Here is a 20,829-nt window from a genome sequence, read left to right as displayed (position 1 = left end):
ACCTGAGAATCCTCAGTAGCAGAGTCATTACTCTCCAAGAACGGCAGTTGAACATCTCTCTGACTTAAACTGCTCAGAGTCGAGCTGAAAACTGTAGAGCTGTCACCATCTACAGACTGTCGTTTTGCAGTTGGACTACCATCCTCATCAATTGGGCGCTTTTTGCAAACACTTCCAGTACTGCTGCTACTTGCATCAGAATCATTGAGCTGTGTAAGGAGTAGAAAAACGTATTTTAGAACAGGCAAAAAATTTGGCTATAAATGAGCACTTATTTACTCTGCAATTCAATCATAATACTGAAATACAATACGAACTCTAATCAGAAAATTCAAATTCAATATAGCTAACAAATTTGGAATTTTCAACACATTGCATATGGATCACAAGATTTGTTTTCGGCAGACCTAATGTTATGGCCGGGTCACAAGAAGTCTTGTTTTCATGATTTTTCGGCTGAATCAATACATAACCAATCAAAGGCAAATATTTTTGTTACATTACCAAGCTAATGAAGTCATATGCATTATTATGACAAAGGAAAAGCAAAATAGAATGTTGGCATTCTAAGCATATGGAAACAATCGGTCAGTATAGCCAGTACGTTGGTAGATCTGTGCCAATCATTTACAGTACCTTTTAAAATATGAAAAATCTTATATAATAAATAGATGTATAAAATATATAATATTTAAGAATATGTATGCGTTCAAAAATATGTAAACCTTGGGAGCATGTGGAAAGCCATAAGCAATGTGTTAAGCCTAATCTCATGAATGACGCACCATAATTTTTCAATATCGTTATAATTTGATAAAATTAATTTTTATTCTGATATACTTATAATTTAATAAATGTTCTTTTTATTGTACTGCCAGCAGCAGAACTACAAGTAATTTTTTTTCCATTTCAAAATTGTTGTTTTCATGTACTAAAGGGGTGTTTAACTAAGTGAAGAAATGAAAGGAATCTGATTGTTAGAAACTCTAATGGTCAGTGTACAAGAACTTTAATAAGTGTAGAAACTACACAAGTCTCTAAACTGCGTTGCCCACACAGCTTATTATATCCAAACTGATCATGATACATAATACCACAATACCATCTTGCTTTGACTAATTTGGAACATATGTTTTTGTTTATGGAGACTGAATCTTGCATAATTATAAAGATTTTGTACCAATAAAGAAACAAGATTTAAAAAATATGACACTGTGCATGCACATCACAAGAGAAAGAAATGTTGTAGCAAAACAACAAAATCACCACAAAGAGCGTGTATGCTAATAAAGCACTCACTATAAACATTTTTTTAACAAAATTTTATCAGAAAATTTAGTCTTTCTGTGGAGTCTCAATGTAAGCAAGTTGGAAGAGAATTGCCAAAATTTTACACTTCCACAAATCAGAAATTATGAATAATGATTTACGAGTTCAATAACAGGATTAAAAAAAAATATATATTAGGAAATTCAAAAGCAGAGAAGTAAAAACTAATGCCTGAAAATAAAGCCTACCATGCAGAAAAAGTAATCTTTGACAAAATAAATAAATAAATAAAATAAGTAATTAAAAATTTACATTGAAAAACGCATCATTTTTTTTATGACGAGTTTTGAATGGTTGACAAAGGAGAAAGTAAATAGGGAAGATAATTTTTTTAAACATTTTTATAATCAGAATATAATACTAATTCTGAAATTATACTTTTTTTTTTTCTTTCTTATATCATACAAAATGTCCAATTATATAAATTGACAATTTTAATATAAAATAGATCAACTTCTCTAGTAAATTCTCACTGTAAGTATATAAAAACTATGTAGTCAAAAAAAAATTTTAATGATGGATTTAAAAAATAATTAGTGTATCAAAATATCAGACCCTGATATTTAGATATCACTGACTAGTGTAATTTTCACCATCAACAATTCATTTATAGTTCACCAATGTTAAACTTTCTAAGAGTATGTAACAGAACAGGACAGATTATGTATATATTTTTTAATAATTAATTACATTCATCAATAATTATTGAAATTCCACCAAAAACAACAGACACTGAATTTACATGACAAACTTCCACAAATTAAATAATTTAATCAAATAGAAAATTCCATATTACCTGACTTCCATCCAGAGCTTTTGATTCTGAGCCATTTGTTTCATTAACTTTAGAGTTCTTACTGTTGCCAGGAGGAGTAGAAGTAGAATTTAAACTAGAGTTGGCATTGGACTAAAAAAACGTTTTCGTAAAACATTAATGAGTTGATTTCAATTACAAATATAATATAATTAAACAGTATAATCAAGTATAAAAAAAATAATACATACAGTCTTCTCTTTCTTTTTAGGTTTCCCAAGGAGGTTAGCAGGAATATATTTTGAGAGTTCTTTTCTGAAAGGGAAATTGTCCATTAATTGGATTTCGAAAACATTTCTGATAGAAAGACAGAAAAAGAGAAAGAAATTTACCTTCTCACATGCTTTGTTTCTATCTTCATTCCCTTTTTATATACATTATTACTGGATGCTTGCCTTGTGACTAAGATAAAAATAAATTTCTCATTAATAAGTAAATGCAGTATCATGTAATTGCATCTATATTTGAAATAGTAATCAAATATAATACCATGTAATCACTCATATGAAAATGGATAGTAAAAAAAAGATTTTAGCAAACAATATATTTAAAATAATTTGGCAATCTGTTAACATTTTAAGAAAAAGCACCTAATTGTTATTTGCATCAATAACTGCAAATAACAAACTAATTGTTATTTGCATCAATAATGCAAATAACAATTTTAAAATGAAATATAAAGGTAGTATATTGTTGTTTCTTTCTCATATTAAATTAATAAGTAAGCTAATAAATAAAAAAAAAATAGGGATGAACAAATTAATGCATTTAAAGACACCAATGGGTAAATTTAAAGAGAATAAAATTTTATAGGAAAATGTGATTATTCAAATAAGATTAGTAAAGATTTAGAACATATGTTGGAAATAAAAAGAATATATTTAAATCACAATACTGGCATTTACAGATCAACAATTATTAAGAGTCATGGACATTTTAAATCTTAACAAATCATAATCCATAAGACTAATCTAAAATATCAGTTTAGATTTTACTATTTTTCACATAGTCTTGTAGTTGATAATGATGAAAAAAAAAAAAAAAATGAAACTTTTATTAATAATTTTTTTAGGAAAATTAATTTATAAGATGGTATTAATGGTTTTCGCCATCAGTATAATTACTACCAATAAATTTGTAGACAACAAAATTTCAAAAACTATTTTAACATGCAAATGTAAAACATTAAATTAATAACTATAAAAATTTAATAATAAATGATATATCCTTCAAATAAATCTCCAGTTTCATACTGTACCTCAAAGAAATGTTAACTTCTAAAAGCAAGATGGAGAAAACTTACTTGAATCTGAAAACTGCTGAATGTCGTGGGTTAAGTCTACATTTATATTTTCTGATTTATTAAATTTTAATCCCATGTACCACATAGACTGATACACATCTCTGTAAAAGGGAAAATTTTATTAATTTAGGGAAGTCAGGAACATTCTATTTAAAAATAAAAGAACAGGAAACATAATTGGTTAAGAAGTAAAAACTGAGTAAGGTTTAAATTGACAGAAATAATTAATAAATGAATACAATTTTTATGCAATATATTATGTAGGAAAAAAGCAGTCAATCTATCCAATATATCATAGAACAAGAGTTTTTAAATTAAAATTCTTTACTCAATGAGATAACAAAAACATACGAACAAATCAGCTTGATTCAAAGCATATTACTAAATTTTTTAAAAATCAAATCTTTATTTATCCCTATGGCACATCCCATTAACATCCATACTAATTCAAAGCACGCATTTAAAAAAATTTCAAAGAGGCATAATATAGGCTTGAAAAAAAAAGTTTTTAAAAATAAATAGTGGCTAATATAAACACCAAGAAATAAAATCAGTATGATTAAATGAACAATAAAAAAATGGGTCAATTTACACAAAATATGCTTCAGATATTTAAAAACATTACATAAATGAAAATTAATCTCAAAATTGATGAAATCCGATTCTAAATACACTAACCAACACGTACATTAAACTATCTGCTTTCCATGAAAATGTGTAATGTTTGCTTAAATTATGTTAAAAACAACAAAAAATTAACTAAGAAATGGAATTCTGAATTTAAAAACAATTATTGAGGAATTTGTTAAAAGTTATTTTAAATTCTCCTGAATAAATATTAGATTTTTTTAAATAGTAAAATATCAAAATAAATAAAGATTACACTCTAATTTCTTTCATTAATTCAAAAATAAGTCCAAAGTGATATTTAGATTTAAAAACTGAGCCATTTAGAGGTTCATAATGGTTTAAAATTGGCAAATTATTACAGAAAATCTATTAACTAAAGATTCCTACACAAAGCAAGTTAGACAATAGAATGGCTTCATTACAAAAATAAAATACAATGTTCTTAAAAAAAAAAAACATTAATGAATATTTTTCTATCAAACATGAAAGCAAAGCCTTATTTAATATTTGTCAAAAGCTAATCTGAAGTTACTTTTCTGAAGATACTAAACTTTAAATGCAACTTAGCAAAGGCTAAATTTTTGCATAACTTTAGCAACTACACGCAGTTTGTATGAATGAGTTAAATGATATAACAGAAACTAAACTATTTCAATTGAATTGGTTATACCCCCCCCTTCATTGGGAAACCTGAATTAGAATTTAAAAAGTTTAATACTTCATTAAACAAATACACAAAAACCAAAATTTCACATTATTGAATTGTTAATATACAAAAATTAGCACAGCAATTTATTTTACATACATAATTATACTGATATGCTAAATAATTTTTAAAAAGTAGCATAATATTTTGTCACCAGAGCACAGAATTGTATAAAAATTATTTTATTAGCCTAGTTTAATTGTTCTTAAATCTAATGCTTTGGGATGACTTAAGAGTTAACCACTGAAAATTATATTTGAATGAAAGAAAACATTGTAATTAAGGAACTAAGGGGAGGGGAGCGATAAAAATAAGAAAATTCTTTACAGAAATATAATTAACTTACGGCTCAGGTACTAAAGGAGGATAAGTTTGAGGATTCACATGCGCTAATTCAATGCTAGGATGACGTTCCAGATGTGTAATCAAGATTCTTATCTTTGATTCCACTAAACCATACCTAAAAAAAAACATACAAGCTTTTAGAAAAAGATTTAATATTTAAATCCAGTTGAATACCAAAGTAAAAAAACATCTTGAAAAACACATACAAACAGCTGATATGATTTAATTATTTATCAATAAAATACTATCAGAACTACATTAATAATGATAAATAATAAAAAAAGTATTTCATATTTTTATAAAAAGCAATTTTACCATTCTAGATGTTCTTTCTTTGTAGGAGCTGTGGCTGTTAAGACTATGTAATGCCTGAAAAAAAAAAGACATTCTTAAATATTTTATAATCTATTATTATTATTATTTAAAAAATTTGTCACTATAGAAATGTTAGAAGCACAGGGGGTAAAAGAAAATTAAATTAAACTTTTCATTCAGTCTAATGTATTTGGCTTTACAAAGAAGCCCAGTGTAAACATCAATTTAAAAAACATATAAGATATACGGATTTTTAAAAAATTAAAAGTTTAAAAAGAAAAGTCAAAAAGCAGTTTACATGAATAGATGTATTTACAAAGAAAAAATATCCTATTATCAACCCTTCAAACACTGGTTACCCAGTCATTAGTAGCACTTATAATATATTACGTTTAACATAGTATAAACAAATCATTGAAAACTTAGATATTTCCAAATAAGTTCAACTATTATTTAAAATTATTTAACATACCTTTATTACCGACTAACTATATATGTGAAATATCAAAAAGATATAACATGATTTTGTTGATCAAATTGCTTGTTAGACATTTATAATTTTTTTTCATCAAATGGCAAGCATCTTTCTTTTTAAGTGATTATTGCTTAGTTTAATATCATAATAAACACCCATATAAATTCTTGTTATGAGAAGGGACTTCAATGTTTTTGTATTCCTGCTAAAATAAAATTCTTCTCCCCCCCCCCCCCAAGCATGCTAAAAAAAAATTTCACTGCCAGAAAACTGTAAAGTTATGCTTTTGGGGGAAAAAAATATTTTGGAGGGTTTTTTTTTTTTTGTATGTGTGTGTGTGTAGCTTTTTTACTATATATTCTTAACTCCACAGTTTTCACTTAATTTCTATAAATGTTGTTGAAGGGTATGTAAAATGCAACAAAGCTGGTCTTTAGATAAAAAAAAATATTTAAATATTGTTACAAAATTTTTTCTTCTACAACAAATACCGCTAATCAATTGTAATAGCGCAGCACATTTAATTGCTAGTTCAGCAACTTTCTTGCTGTCTAATTCTCCAGTTTCTCTACGTGTCGGCGACTCCGACTCTCACCACACACCGCCTTTGACGATCCACGCAATTTCTTACACACGACTTCAGAGTGCCTGTCTTTTATAGTTCCGGGAGGCGGGGCTAGAGCCTTCTAGACCAATCAGGGCGTACCTGGCTGTACCTCGGGTCTTAGTGGATAGATCGTGAAAGTTCTCGACCTTTCCAGTATTATCCATTTAGCCGCCAAACTCTCAGGTCATTGACGCACACGACAGATCTTACAAAGGGTTTTAACGTTTTCTTCCCAGGATGACACTATTCGTGCCGGGTAACAAAATTACAAATTTGTAACAATATATTTTTGATAAGTACAACAGGAACTAAAGTTTATAACCACTGATTAGCTATGCACAGAAACTGCATCTTTCAATTTTGTAGCAAATAAAATGGTAAACTGACCAAGAAATGAAATGTAAAACAAGTATAATTACTTACTTATACTTGGTAAAAAAATTTTCTGGCTCAAAAAGTTTAGTCCATTCACATCGCCCATGAAGTATGTCATCAGATACAGCCAGACCTTAAAATAAATAATCACATAAAAAATATTAATAAAATTGCAGATATTTAACACAATTTTATTTATAGAAATTATATTATATGAATTAAAAAATAAATTAAAGCATAATAAAAATGCAAACGAACTTTTTAATAAAAAATATTTTTTTTATTTTATTAAAACAGCAAATTTTTAATTATAAACCCATTTTTCTTTTGATTTCTATCAAATGAATTTTTTCTGCTAAATTGTATTTACAAGAAGAAATTCATTTCGGTAACAGACATGACTCAGGTTTGGAACAAGAAACTCATTTTAATAAAATAATAATGAATATAAATACTAATAATTAAGTTTGATTATTTGAGTAATAAAATGCATAAATTTATAAAAAATCATTGTGATATAAAAAATTATAGAAACATTACATAAAAGAAATTTAATTGATTTCTAGAATTATAAAATTTGATTCTAAAAATGTTCCTTCATATTGTCATGGAAATGTGTCATGTATGTGATAAAGATTATAACCATATGCTCAAAAATCCCTTCTATGGAAATAATTCAAATTTAGCATAACATTATGCAAATGCCTTATATATTTTAAATCCATTCTAATAAAACAATTTTTCAACAAATACCATTTCTGAAACTGGTCTGCAAAATGGTTCTTGTGGAGTAGGATACATTAAATGTTGAATTTTGATGAGGGTATGCAGGAGTTATGATTGGCATCAAATGAAAACGATCCCCTATATTAACCTGAAAGAGAAAATATGTAAATTAAAAATATTCGGGATATTTTGAAAATCAAAACAAATTAACTATGCAACTCAAATATTTAAAATTACTACAGACAATAATATAAATGTTCATGAAAATGAGATTCTAACAGATAAAATTATAACATTTTTTTTTTATTTATAACACAAAAAATTGTCTCTTTATAGATGAGAAAATTGTGCTTATATAAAATTACATTTATACAATCCTATTCCTACCTTAATCACAAACTTCAATAATAAGAGAAAAATATATAAATATATTAAAATTTTTAATGCTTACTCGAGGGTCCCAAACTTCAAAATTGAGCTTGTTTTCTTCTGGTTGTTTAAGTAAAACAGGTTTGGGCCATGGCCTGAATAAAAATCATACATTTCATAAGAAAAATTATATTTTAATAAAAAATACAATAATCAAACTCACTGATTTATTTTAATTAAAGCCAAGTATGAACAATTCTCTCAACTACATATTATATGGGGAAAAGATTTTAAGATCCTCCCTCCTATAATCAGATTTCTAAAACTAAGATTATATAGTTTTCAATTCTAGAATAACAAGCTCTAGTAATATAATGCAACTTACCACTGAGAAAAAACCAAGAAAAATTTGTGCACTAAAGTAGAGGCTGTTGCATTCGGATACAACTGACATGTTCTAGCAACTAGCATTGCCCAAGACACACCACCCAAATACCCCAGAACATTGGAATAAACACCATGTCCTGAAATAAAAATTTTTTGATGAAATTCAAGATTTCATAATCAGAACTGAGTATACATTCAAAAAAAAAAAAAAAAAAAAAAAAAAATCATAAAAAGACCTCACTTTTAGCCCATAGTTTGATAGAACGCAAAGCTAATCGAAAACTCTCCCTGTTAGGAACAAGATGAAGAATTTCATCGGTTACTCGGCAACCTAAAAATAAAAAACAAAACATTTGAGAATTGATTATGCACAACACAATTTCTTTGCTTAATAAATTCACAGTGCATAATAGCTACTTACATATATTTCTGTCTTGCATATGATAAACAAGCAGCTAGTAAAGCTACACAATTTTATTCATGTTGCAGACGCAGATATTTAACAAAATATTTCATTGAGCTAATTAAATTCAATTTGGAAAGAATTGCATTCAAATTCTTATAACGAAGTCCCTTGAATGTACATTTATTTTTTCGTTAGTTAGTGAGAAAGGGGAAAATGTTCCAAGCCCATGTCTTTTAAATATCAAAATAATAAAAATATATAATCAAACAAGTTACATTTATCAATATATTTAGTTTAAAAAAAATATGTCAGCATGCAAACAAAAGAGTGAATTTTAATTCATATAAATGAAAAATAATTATACAATGATAGTACAAATTTATATTATCAAGCCATATTAAAAACTACAAAAATTCGTCTTCAGTTCCGACAGTAAAATAATGCACATTTCTGAGCTTAAACTGAGAATTTTTGAAACTTTTCTAGAGTTAAAATACGTGGACAAACTGAAATATGGATCCATTAATCTCATTTTTTAAAAAAATCCAAATAGATAAATTAAACGGGTGCAGACAATAAATCACTAAACATTACCAAATATTTAGTGATCTATTAGTGATTTTATTTCCATAGTATAACATTTTTTTAAAAGGAAAAATTAACATTAAATGTAACAATTTATTCCTTTTTGTGAAAGTTAATTTTTACTTTCAAACTACAAAGAAATCCATGTTTTATATTTACAGAGATCTACTAATAAGCGATGCTGTAATTGCTTATTAGTAATGGAAATGACTTTTGTAGTTTGAAATGTGCCGTATATGAATCTATCTTACTGTTTGCCTTTTAAACAAAAAATAAGACTAATACAGATACTAAAAATCTCATACAAGATAGCATATGAACGGGGAAAAAAATGCACAACTTTCAGACATAATTACCACAGTTAAAAACTGTCATTGGTGATTTACTTTACAGCAATTGAATAAGAAATATTCCATGGTTTTAATGCTTGGCAACTTGCTTGAATGACATAGGATTTTTTTTTTTTTTTTTTTTTTTTTTTTTTTTTAATACTATTGGGTTTACATAAATAGGCTTATACTTTGAAACATATAATACTCGAAAATTAACAGCAATTTTCATAACAATCATTTTAAGACTAATGAAGAAGAGAAAGAGGTTTACCATTTAAACTTCTCACACATTTGTGATCTAAATTTTTCAAAAGGCTAACATCTCGCAGATCTTGATTCTCAGGAATGTCTTTTAGGGCTAAGCGTGCAAACAGCATATCAAGCTAAATGAGAAAGAAAATTCAACATAAAATAATCCCCCATTGGTATTTTGGATGATAAATTTATTGCAAGCAAGAATTTCGATAATATAAAAGAGGGAAATAAAAATTTACTTCAATTCCATCAAATGTCATCTTGATAACAGGGACATATGCTTCTTCAACAGCCTAAAATAAAAATAAAATTTAATGAGTAAAGAATTGGATTAAATCTACTTGAACTAACAAGACGTAATATTCTGAAAAATATTTACAAAAGCCAAAAATATTAAAAATTACTTTTACTATATGGGCACATTCAAATAAAATATAAGAGCAACCACCAATATCCAAGAAACAAGAATTTGTGGTATACTTCCAAATTAGTTAATACAAATTTATTTTTCCTACGAATTTCACAATTTGAAACCAAACAATAAATATTGCTCAATTTTTTTAAAAGCCCACTGACAAAAAAAAAAAACAAAAAACAAGTCTTGGCGACTTTTAAGAGAAAACATATTTAGATAAATTGTTTGTACTTAATTCTTAGATTTTCATTGGTGAAATCAAATAAAATGAATAAATTAGGAAAGTAAAATAAAATATTTTATTATCAACATATAATAACAGATGACTAAAAGACTTTAATCAAAAAATATTAAAATTACAAATTTCATGTGAAATTAAACACAAAAAGACATCCCTTAATTTTAAAACAAACCATGAACTATAACAAATTTTTTGTTATGTTATAGAAAGTTCCTATATTATAGTTTCAGAAGCTAGCTATTGATGAATTTATGAAAATGTTGCATTAATATTTCAGAAAATAATTATATATTTTGTTAAAAACTTACTCGAAGATCTTGAACTTCTGGTTGTTTTCGCAAAAGCTCAACAAATGAAGAAAAAAAGTCAGTTCTTTCTATATGCCTTGGAGCAACACACAATGTATCAATATCAGCTCCTATGATACAAATAAGATTAATAAAGAAAATATGTAAAAAGTTTAGTATGAAAATGAGAATTGTTTTAGCACACTGCCATCAATATCCAAAAAAATAAACTTTAACTCACTTAAAAACTTATTAAACAAAAAGGTTTAATACTACAAATTCATTACATAAGCTGAGTGTGTGTAAACAATAAATGAAACATTTCAAAAATATTACCTTTAGTATGAACACCTAATCTGTATGAACCAAATGTATAAATTTTCCCACCAACTGTTTCAGCCACACTTGGGGGCATGTTCTAATTAAAAAAAAAAAAAAAAAAAAAAAAAAAAAACAGTGATTATTATAGAAATCAAAGAGAGAAAAAAACATATGTTATATCATGCATCAAATAATGATATTCACCTTTTTAATACTTATTTCTTTTATCCACTGTTTGACCAACTGGTTTATTTTACTTAAAACTTCCATCCTAAAAATTAGAATAAATTCTATAGAAACAGATATCAGATAAATAAAAATAAAAGATTTAGAAATGATTTTTTAAAAATTATATAATATACATAAATAAATATATGACTATAGAATAATCAGCATTTCCAACTCAAAATCCATTATCATAATTAAAACAATCCATTATAAAACATGAACTTGCTGATGTTCAAATAGTGCTTAAAAGTTTTACCTGTATACAAATTATTGATGATGGGCTTATTTCCTTAGATTTGTTTGTAGCTATGTTTTTTAGCTTTGATAAAGGACTTAGTTAACATAGATAAAATAAAAATAATCTCCAAAATAAGTTTCTCACAGATGTCATTCATAATTCTATGAACAAGCAACAAAATCCTTCATTGAAAACTTAGCCACAAATAACAAGCTCCTCAATGGGATGTTCAATATCAATGTTAATTGAACAACAATAAGACACTCATGTCATCAACACTATGAAGCTGTTTTGTAATGATTTACTTTTTAATATACATGATGAAGCCTTTAATATAACTAAAAAATTTGGAGGGAGGACTCTGGAGGCATGGACACAATCCCAAAATTTGATATAACTTATTGGGCAGTTTATTTGTTGAAATCAACATAGTAAAGACCAAATTAACCAATGCATTTCTGAAACTGCACATCCAGACAATGTGTCCTGTATTGCAAGAGAATAATCAAGTAGGCAAGATATATCGCAGATATGAATTGATCCATTGATTTGATCCTTTCACACCAAGATATTCAGAGAAAATTAAGCAGAGAGGATAAAAAGAATTCCCAAATAAGAAGACAATGAGACATGCAAGACAGATGAATGAGTTTAGAAAAATTCTGAAAGGGGGGGGGGATCACACACTAAGCAATTGTTGGAACCAAGCTGCAATCAAATGATGACTTCACCAAAAAGCTCAAAATACAATGTAGACAACAGTGATAACTAATAATGGTCATAGAGCAATAGAGGCAAGTTTAAACTAAGGACTTGTCTTTCTGTAACTTACTACTAAGTTTAAGTATCTCACTTTTTTTTTTTAATATGAAAATTAATAGTGATGGTGTATCAGCTGTAGTTTACAATAAAATGTGTATTAATATCATTTCTTTTAAAGCAATCTACTACAATCCATAAAATGTAATTTTGACTTTAATCTCTACTAATAATAAAGACGAATGCGTGTCATTGAGAGTCAATGGGACTCTACAATTAATTACAAATTAAGCCGAATTTTGGCATTTTTCGATGATAACTTCTGAAAATATTGCACAAAAATAAACCTTACAATACTTACAATTTTTTAAATTGTTGTTTTAATGCAATTTATATCAAATCTCTCCTATATTTTTGGCTATAATATATATAGATATATATTGTTTAGTTTTTAACAAGATTAAATTGAAAATTATATCTATTTTCAATGTTCCATCAAATATATAATTATATGATTTTCTACCATTAATGAAAGCTCAAGAAGGATTCTGTTTAATATATGTATAGTTTACAAGACAAATGAAAAGTAAAGTTTTAATAGTACCAAGATGTTCTAGGACTGTCTCCATCAGAAAGGTTCATTTATACAATAAACAGAATTTAAAACAAATTAAAACAACATAGCTTCAAAGTTACAATTTTGCAGAATCATGGACATAAAGTTATAATAAAAAGATTTTTCTGAAATCAAATTTAACCAATATTCCCAGTGAATAAAGCTGGTCATTTGAGTAAATAATATAAATGTAGCATAGAAAAAGAATTCAGAATTTATTTTATATTTCACACTTAAAATTACATATTGTAAATAGGTATGAAAGAGTAATATAATGTTCATAACTTAACAGAAAGGAAGTATTGAAGCAGCTCTTCTCATTTAGTTCACGATCCTATTAAAACTACACATTCTACAAGCAGCAAATGCTTCAATAATGAAAATTTAATATCCAATTTTTTTACACAATACAATATTTATTAACATAAATAACAGTAACTATTATACCAAATCCCCAATGGCTGTCTTCAAAGATTTCTATTCACCATGGTCCCAAAGTTAAAGAACATAAAATAAATACTCTATAATCATATTTAATGATCTGTCAGAAAATTAAAACTGGAGTTCCTTGGCAATAATTTAAATAATTCCTTGATTTTAGAAGAAGTTAAAAGGAAAATAACATAATGCAAAAAATAATTCAGAAGAATATACAAAATTAAAATTAGAAAAATAAAGTAGGAATAATATAACATTCTGTTTCATAGTTATTTTAAAATATTGCAATTCTTCAAGAAATAATTTTCATACCGATGAGCCAGTTCCTCATCAGACTCAAAGAGGCCATACTCCCGTAAAACTTTTTCAAGTTCTTTTGTTCTTTGAATATCATCAGGTTTGGGGAAGGCTGTACTAATGGGTGAAGTAACACCAAGCGTAACTGTTTTATTACTTTGGTTATTATTCTGTGCTGATGTGTTATTTATAGTAGTATTATTCCACATGTTATTTAGATGTGTGCTGAAAACAAAAAAAGAATTAAGATTTTGAAGATTTTCATTGTAACATATAAAATAAATTTATACCACAAACATGCAGAGTAAAATATTTGTAGGTTAAATTACAAAATTTTCCAAGTACACTTCACAATATTTGACTTAACTGCATACATCATAAGGGATAACAAAAAAAAAGGACATATAGAATATCTTTTTGAAATCATAAACATGAATATGTTTCTAAAGCAAAAAAATAAAAACTTATACAACTGCAAGGTTATACTGTGACTAGACAAACATGAACACTTATCTTCATGAATTATGAATACAATTCTAATTTTTCTAAAAGTAAAGGAAAATATGTGCATATTGGTACTCTACAGAACATATTATTTGACAGGGAGTTACAAAATTTAGCACAAATATAATTTAGAAATTAGGTATGTGCAATTTTGAGTGATTTGGGGGGGGATTAAGTAAATTTCAATTAATTAAAAATTAAGCAAGATTTTGCTTTTCCAAGATAACATTCAGAAGTATTGCAAGAAACTGTAAAATTTAAATCAAACACCATTTTAAACATTTTTATAATATCAAGTTAATTCAGTACCCTTTCTTCTGAACATTCACAATTGTTAAAAAAAAAAAAAAAAAATTTTTTTTGATTAACTTTAAACAATAGAGTTCATGGTTGATCAGAAATTTAAGATATCCAACTAGATACAAATGATTTTTTTAAAAAAAATTTGAAATTTTTTTTATGAGCTGAAAATAAAGTCCAAACTTCGTAGACTCTAAAGCAGACTGTTTTTAATACATGCAAGACAGAACTACAGATACAGTAAATTCAATAATACACAGCAAATAAAAATGAAATTGGAAGCAGCAGTATTTTTTATCTGGAAATGATCAATTTATTTTATTTTAACTGTAAAACTCTCCAAAATAATATTATATATTTTTACATTACCTCTCAACCTACTCGGCCATAGTATGCTTATTTCTAGCATTTCTGTTAGTGTGAAAACTACATTTGTTTCTAGCGCATTTGGATGAATTAATTTATAGTTCATCCAAATATCTAAGTGCATTTTCTGAAGAAAGAATATTTCAGTGCGATTAGTTCTCGGAAAAGAAAATGTCTTAAAATCAACTTGATAATATTTCATAAAATTTGGTAAGCATGTATCTATATTCTTTGAGGGTATAAATAGACGTAGATTTTTAGATACCTTCATTTAGACATGTTTTATAGATACTTTCATTTCAAAACATAAACAAATCTTGACAAAAAAGTTCTGCTCATTATCTGTGCAGTTTATATCAAGAATGAAAATTCAAAATTATACTATCACAAAAAAAAAAACCTACATGCAATTTGAAACATATTACCAATTTTTTAACTGCACTACAATTAAAAAAAAAATTCAATTTATTTTGATAAGCAATATGGTTTCTGCATATTTAAGGACTATAAAAAAGAAGCACAGTTAATTAGTAGAATATCAATTATTGGTGTTAACTTTTTGTTCTAGAAAAAAATCTGATGCATAGTTACTCACCCTAATACAAAGATTTGTTTGTTTTGAAAAATAAAAACTTATAATTGCTTTAAGAAGAATTAACCCACATCTTCTTACCATTTTGAAGACATTTTTAACAAAGTTTTCAACAGAATAAATAAAATGCCAAAATAATGCACCAACTAAACAGGTACCCGAGAGGAGACATTGGAATGGAAAGGTTTGAATTTTTATTAAATATAAATTTTATAAACTAAAAGACACTATATATAGAAATATTCAATAGAGCACTAAGATACAATAAGTAGTTTCCCTAGCATTTCAACTCAAATTATAAATTTTAGAATTAAAGAGGCACAGGCCATCCTGTGCGAGTACAATATCTAAATGCAATGAATAAAGGTATTTATACTGTGTAACCACTTTTCTTTCCCTCCTCCCCCATAAGATTTTAATAGATTTAAAGTGAAGAGGGGTTTTTTTTTTGTGTGTGTGTGTGTATGTGTGGTCATAATTACTAAATTAAGTACAAAAATTAAGTCTAAGAATATCTTAAATAATCCACATATCTTAAAATAAAAGATTTAAAAAGAAAGAAATACTGTTGCCAATTTAATATGCCTAAAACCAGAAATGCAACTTATATGTGTCACATATTTTTCATGGTGTCAGACCGACAAGAAGCCAAATTTTGTAATTAGCATCAATTTATTTTACCACATGAGGATATGATTTATACATGGGGATAACTAAAGAAAAAGGCATCCATTGGTTTTAGGACAGAGAAATTTTCCCCTCAGCACTTTTACAAAGAGATTCTTATAGGGATTTTTCTTTTGACACATACACCAATTCAGGAAAGAGAATCTTGGATATTTGGAAAAAATGCTTTGCTTAAACCGTGAGAGTTGTTATATTTATAGCCAAGAACTTTTTAAAACACATTAAAAAATAAATTTTTAAAAATGGGTTTTGGATTAGGAGAAAATTAGAATCTGAGTCAATTTAAGATAAAAATTAGGAAATTAATTACAATTTAAAATAAAGAGATATCGTTACATAATAAATATATACTAATTACGTGTTTTTAATATAATACTAGAATTAAGAACAGATTCTATTAAAAACAAATTTTGGAACTTTGGAGCTAAGATAAAGTTATGGAAAAATATAAACATTTAAGATTTTAAAAAATATTAATAGTTACTTAAGATAATAAATTTAGAAACTCTATAAAGTAATATTTTATTTCAATTAATTTATAATTTAAGAATAAGCCTAGTTATTTTAAAATCTGCTGTAAATAAAAAAAAAAAAAAGAACTTACATTTATGCAAAATGCTACATGCAAAAATATTTTAAGCACACAGTAAAATTTGATCATTTTTAAGAAAAATGCACTAACCGTTAAATAACAGTACTTAAAATCAAAAACTTTCCATATAAATCAGTTTTGACAAGAATACAACAAATTAGTAATATATCTATAAAACAATATAATATATCTATCTTTAGAGAGTCAATGAATTATTTTTTAAGAAATAGAATTTTAGGCAAAATTTAATACATGGATTAATTAATTCCAGTTAGCCTAGATGATTTTAGAAGAATTATTAAGATATATATTATTTAGATGAGCAACTCATAGTTAAAATATTACTTAATTCTATGGTATTATTAAAAATAATGTATAAGCAAATCTGATCCTATTCTTTTTAACCTTTAATAACTTACAAAAAATAATAAAACACCCTCTTTCTTCAATTCCAAGAAAATGTATACCTGATAATCTGACCAAAACTTTAATATCTGATAATCAGGAAATAAAGGAATGAATCAAGAGTTTAATGGGAATAATTGAATATAAGGTATTAATTTCGGTTTTAAAGAAATACAACTACAGTCAAATTAAAAGATGTTCAATTTCCTACAAAATAATAATACAAATAATGAATCAAAAATAAATAAGGGGTACGCGACACAGGTAGAAGTTGGAAATAAACACATGAAAAAGTATCATTATAATGAAAGTGCAAAATTCAATACAAATAAAAAACTGTATAGTAATATTTAAATGAGCAGTTTCAATAAACATTAATTTTTTCCCACTAATTCAAGGAAAAAATTTGATGTATTGAATACCATGCAAAACTCTTATCAGATCGTAGAGCTTCTTTATTTATTTTTCCGATATTGTGCTTTTTCCCCCAATAAAGAAAAATAACAAAAATAGAATTTTTCACATGCAATCAAAGTTAAAAAACATTTTACACTACATTCAAACATCACAGAGACCAATATAACGCATAACAACATTGCGATGCGGAAGCGTACCACGTTCCAATAGATTAAGCATTCAAGCTATTTCATCATAAATACAAAGGTGATATTAAAAGACAGATCGATGAATTCGATATGAACAATTTCAGGTTTTATTAGCATACCTTTGTCCAAAACGAGAAGTTCTCACTAATCCAGTGGCATTAATTCTCGGGCATACCTTATGCATTTTCCCAATCCCAGCTAGCATGGCGTCATGCATGTTTTCAAACAAGTTGCAAATATTCACATGTGTATTGCTTGATAACGGATTGTAAAGCCTTCCGCGCTTTTGCGCATGCGTTAGTATGGGTTTAATTTGTCAAAATAGGGGTGAGAGGAAAGAGAAAGGGGGAGATGGGGAGGGGGAAACATTTAACAATGAAGTCCAAGGTCAAAGGTGAATACTGTCCAACAACAGACTGTAAAATCCTCAGCACTTTTGCACAGACGTTAAGATGGGTTCATTTCGTTAAAATAGGGGTGAAAAGAGATGTTTACATTTACTAGTATCTAATAGGGAAAATCCAAGGTCAAAGGGAATACGGAAATGCACTCACCGTTCCGCGTCGTCGAAATATGGTCGTCTCAGAATCCGTTGTCAAACAGTATTTTGAACAGCAAGGCATTAATACACTAGCGTCTCAATCGCAACATTTATCCCTATGGGATGGGCGAATCCATCACATCCATAAAATTAACGATATGATTCGGATTCGAATAGCGAACGCTAAATTTCAATAAACTTAACATAAGGCCCTCTATACGTGCAATCGTTCTCTTGAATCAACACCCTTAATACTCTAATATAAATACAACACTGTTGGGACAACTACACGCCATTGTGTCATCATTTTATCTCTTTCCACATTTATCCGCATGCAGAATATGGCGCGAAAATCGAGTTCCTTCCTATCCAATTTCAACAAAGCGTTTCTCAGTTTGTATTTTTGATATTTGGTGCGATGTTTCCTTCGGGTTAAGTAGACACCATAATAAAAAGCAGGTCGAATTTCTCAGAAAGAAATAGAGGATTGTTTCAAAAGATAGACGACGAGAATATCAGAGGCTGATATTTATGGCCACTGAGCAAATGAGACTCAGACAGGTCGATCAAAATATATTAAACCAGTTGTCGAATAAATTAATAAGGAATACAATTTAATGTATAATAATAATGCGTATTTGCCTTGCAATATCAAGATTATTATTATATAATAAAGTACTGAGACGGCTATCATTCATTTAAAATGGTTATAATATATTCCACTTGACAAATCTGGTAAAATATCAAATTTCAATGCTATATATATATATTTTTTTTTATCCATCATAATGATAAAATGCTTTTATTCGTATGTAAGGAAATCGTTAATAATTACTTTTAATTTTTTGAGAAATTTATAACTTCAAAATATTTTTCAATGATATACGTATATACAAAATGTGTTGGGCTTGCAAAATCTGGTAAATTTGCCAATGGAAAATGGACGAACGAGTACTGACTGATACGAGGATGAGCATCAAGGGTTGTTTCATGAAGAAATTTGGAAATACGGAGCGTACAGATTTCATGTTTTACGATGTTGTGTGGTTTCATGCACGAAATAGTTGACTTAGTGTAACATTAAGCTAATAATAGTTTACAACTGCTATCATACGGTTTGCTGCATCTCTACTGTCGGAATGTAAGCACATCGGAAAATGCTACCGAATCAGTAGCAATACGTTGTCCCAGCATGATAAATGCATGCCGCTATCTCAACCTTTTTTGTCGAATCTGAGAAATTTTAAAATTTAGTGTAAGAGAAGGGAGCCTGCATCATTGATGTGAAATTTCTTTTATCGATTTTTCTTTCATTTGGTGTTTTCTTTTAACAACAATTTTTTCAAAGAAAGCAGAAATTATTTTTTACTAGCTTTTTCTTTCCCAAAACAAAGATAAAACATTACGTTAAAGAGTAACATTATTTTAATACATAAAAACTCATTTTATGAAAATTTTTCACTTTCTCCGTCATTACTAATTTATTTATTTATTTTCGGAACCATAACTCACTTTAGATTGCATCTTAGGTACTTTGTAGATAAATAGGCGACAATGACAAAATATTTACACTTAGCGATCATTTTGGTTATGTGTTGATTTATTCAAGAAATATAAAATAATTTTCTAAATGTGTTTATAAATTTTAGATTTTTTCTTTTATTCAAATTGATTTACATTCATTACTTTAATTTCGGGAAACAATTATTTTCACTGTACATAATTTCAACACAAACTCATACTGAACTATATTACCTTTCTCTGTAATTATATAAAAATTACACTAATTAAAATTATACACAAATCATATTATTTTAATGTCTACATTGTTGTTAGTAGCATTGACCATTTCGGTACATCATCAGTTAGTTTTACCATAAATTGCATCAACCTCCACACTATCCAAGTTGCTGCTAATATCACATTTTTCAAGGCCATTACAACCACCCCACTACACTCACAAAATTCCACCTTCATGATAAGTACAGTCATAAAAATTTCAGTAGGAATATATAAACTTATATTTATAATGCTATTTATAAGGATAGCATTCTTTAATTTTTGATAAAATAATTTCTTATACAAGTAAAGTATATATACTTGTCAATTGAAATGAAAAATTTTCATCAATAAGTATTCAATGACTAAAAGACATTATCATTTTTTAAAGAAGAACATCCAATAGTTATTAGTGATAAGAGAAAATCGGATTCTCCAAAAAACAGATAATATAAACTATTTCTTAAGTTTGATATTATGAAAAAGATTTAAGTGATTTTTAAAAAAAGCACTGAGAACAATGTGTTTAGCAGCATTATAAATTTGATACATGGAAAATTAACAATTCAATCTAATTTGCATATTTTTCAACTATTCAAATGTCATTACTTAAAGACTTTCTTAGAAAAGCTTACAACAGGTGTAAAAATAATTGGTCC

The 20,829-nt window shown here is 27.1% G+C and overlaps 1 protein-coding gene across 1 annotated transcript in view; it reads right to left on the bottom strand.

Annotated features, from left to right (window-relative positions):
- The window catches only part of LOC129965708 (poly(A) polymerase type 3-like), a 36,974-nt gene that overhangs the window by 7,136 nt on the left and 9,009 nt on the right, over positions 1–20,829 (bottom strand). The window contains exons 2-19 of the mRNA XM_056079821.1: positions 13,815–14,024; positions 11,428–11,494; positions 11,239–11,320; positions 10,924–11,033; positions 10,199–10,252; positions 9,976–10,087; positions 8,623–8,712; positions 8,380–8,518; positions 8,077–8,149; positions 7,653–7,773; positions 6,948–7,032; positions 5,443–5,496; positions 5,129–5,242; positions 3,447–3,547; positions 2,476–2,545; positions 2,335–2,398; positions 2,126–2,236; positions 3–209 (exon numbers count right to left, since the gene is read on the bottom strand). Of these exons, the coding sequence (XP_055935796.1) occupies positions 3–209; positions 2,126–2,236; positions 2,335–2,398; positions 2,476–2,545; positions 3,447–3,547; positions 5,129–5,242; positions 5,443–5,496; positions 6,948–7,032; positions 7,653–7,773; positions 8,077–8,149; positions 8,380–8,518; positions 8,623–8,712; positions 9,976–10,087; positions 10,199–10,252; positions 10,924–11,033; positions 11,239–11,320; positions 11,428–11,494; positions 13,815–14,024 (1,864 nt within the window). The remainder of the gene's footprint in view (positions 1–2; positions 210–2,125; positions 2,237–2,334; positions 2,399–2,475; positions 2,546–3,446; positions 3,548–5,128; positions 5,243–5,442; positions 5,497–6,947; positions 7,033–7,652; positions 7,774–8,076; positions 8,150–8,379; positions 8,519–8,622; positions 8,713–9,975; positions 10,088–10,198; positions 10,253–10,923; positions 11,034–11,238; positions 11,321–11,427; positions 11,495–13,814; positions 14,025–20,829) is intronic.

The sequence above is a fragment of the Argiope bruennichi genome, chromosome 4, assembly GCF_947563725.1.
Source record: "Argiope bruennichi chromosome 4, qqArgBrue1.1, whole genome shotgun sequence".
Classification (NCBI taxonomy): Eukaryota; Metazoa; Arthropoda; class Arachnida; order Araneae; family Araneidae; genus Argiope; species Argiope bruennichi.
The sequence above is the reverse complement of the archived record's forward strand: the minus strand, read 5'-3'. Positions and strand labels throughout refer to the sequence as shown.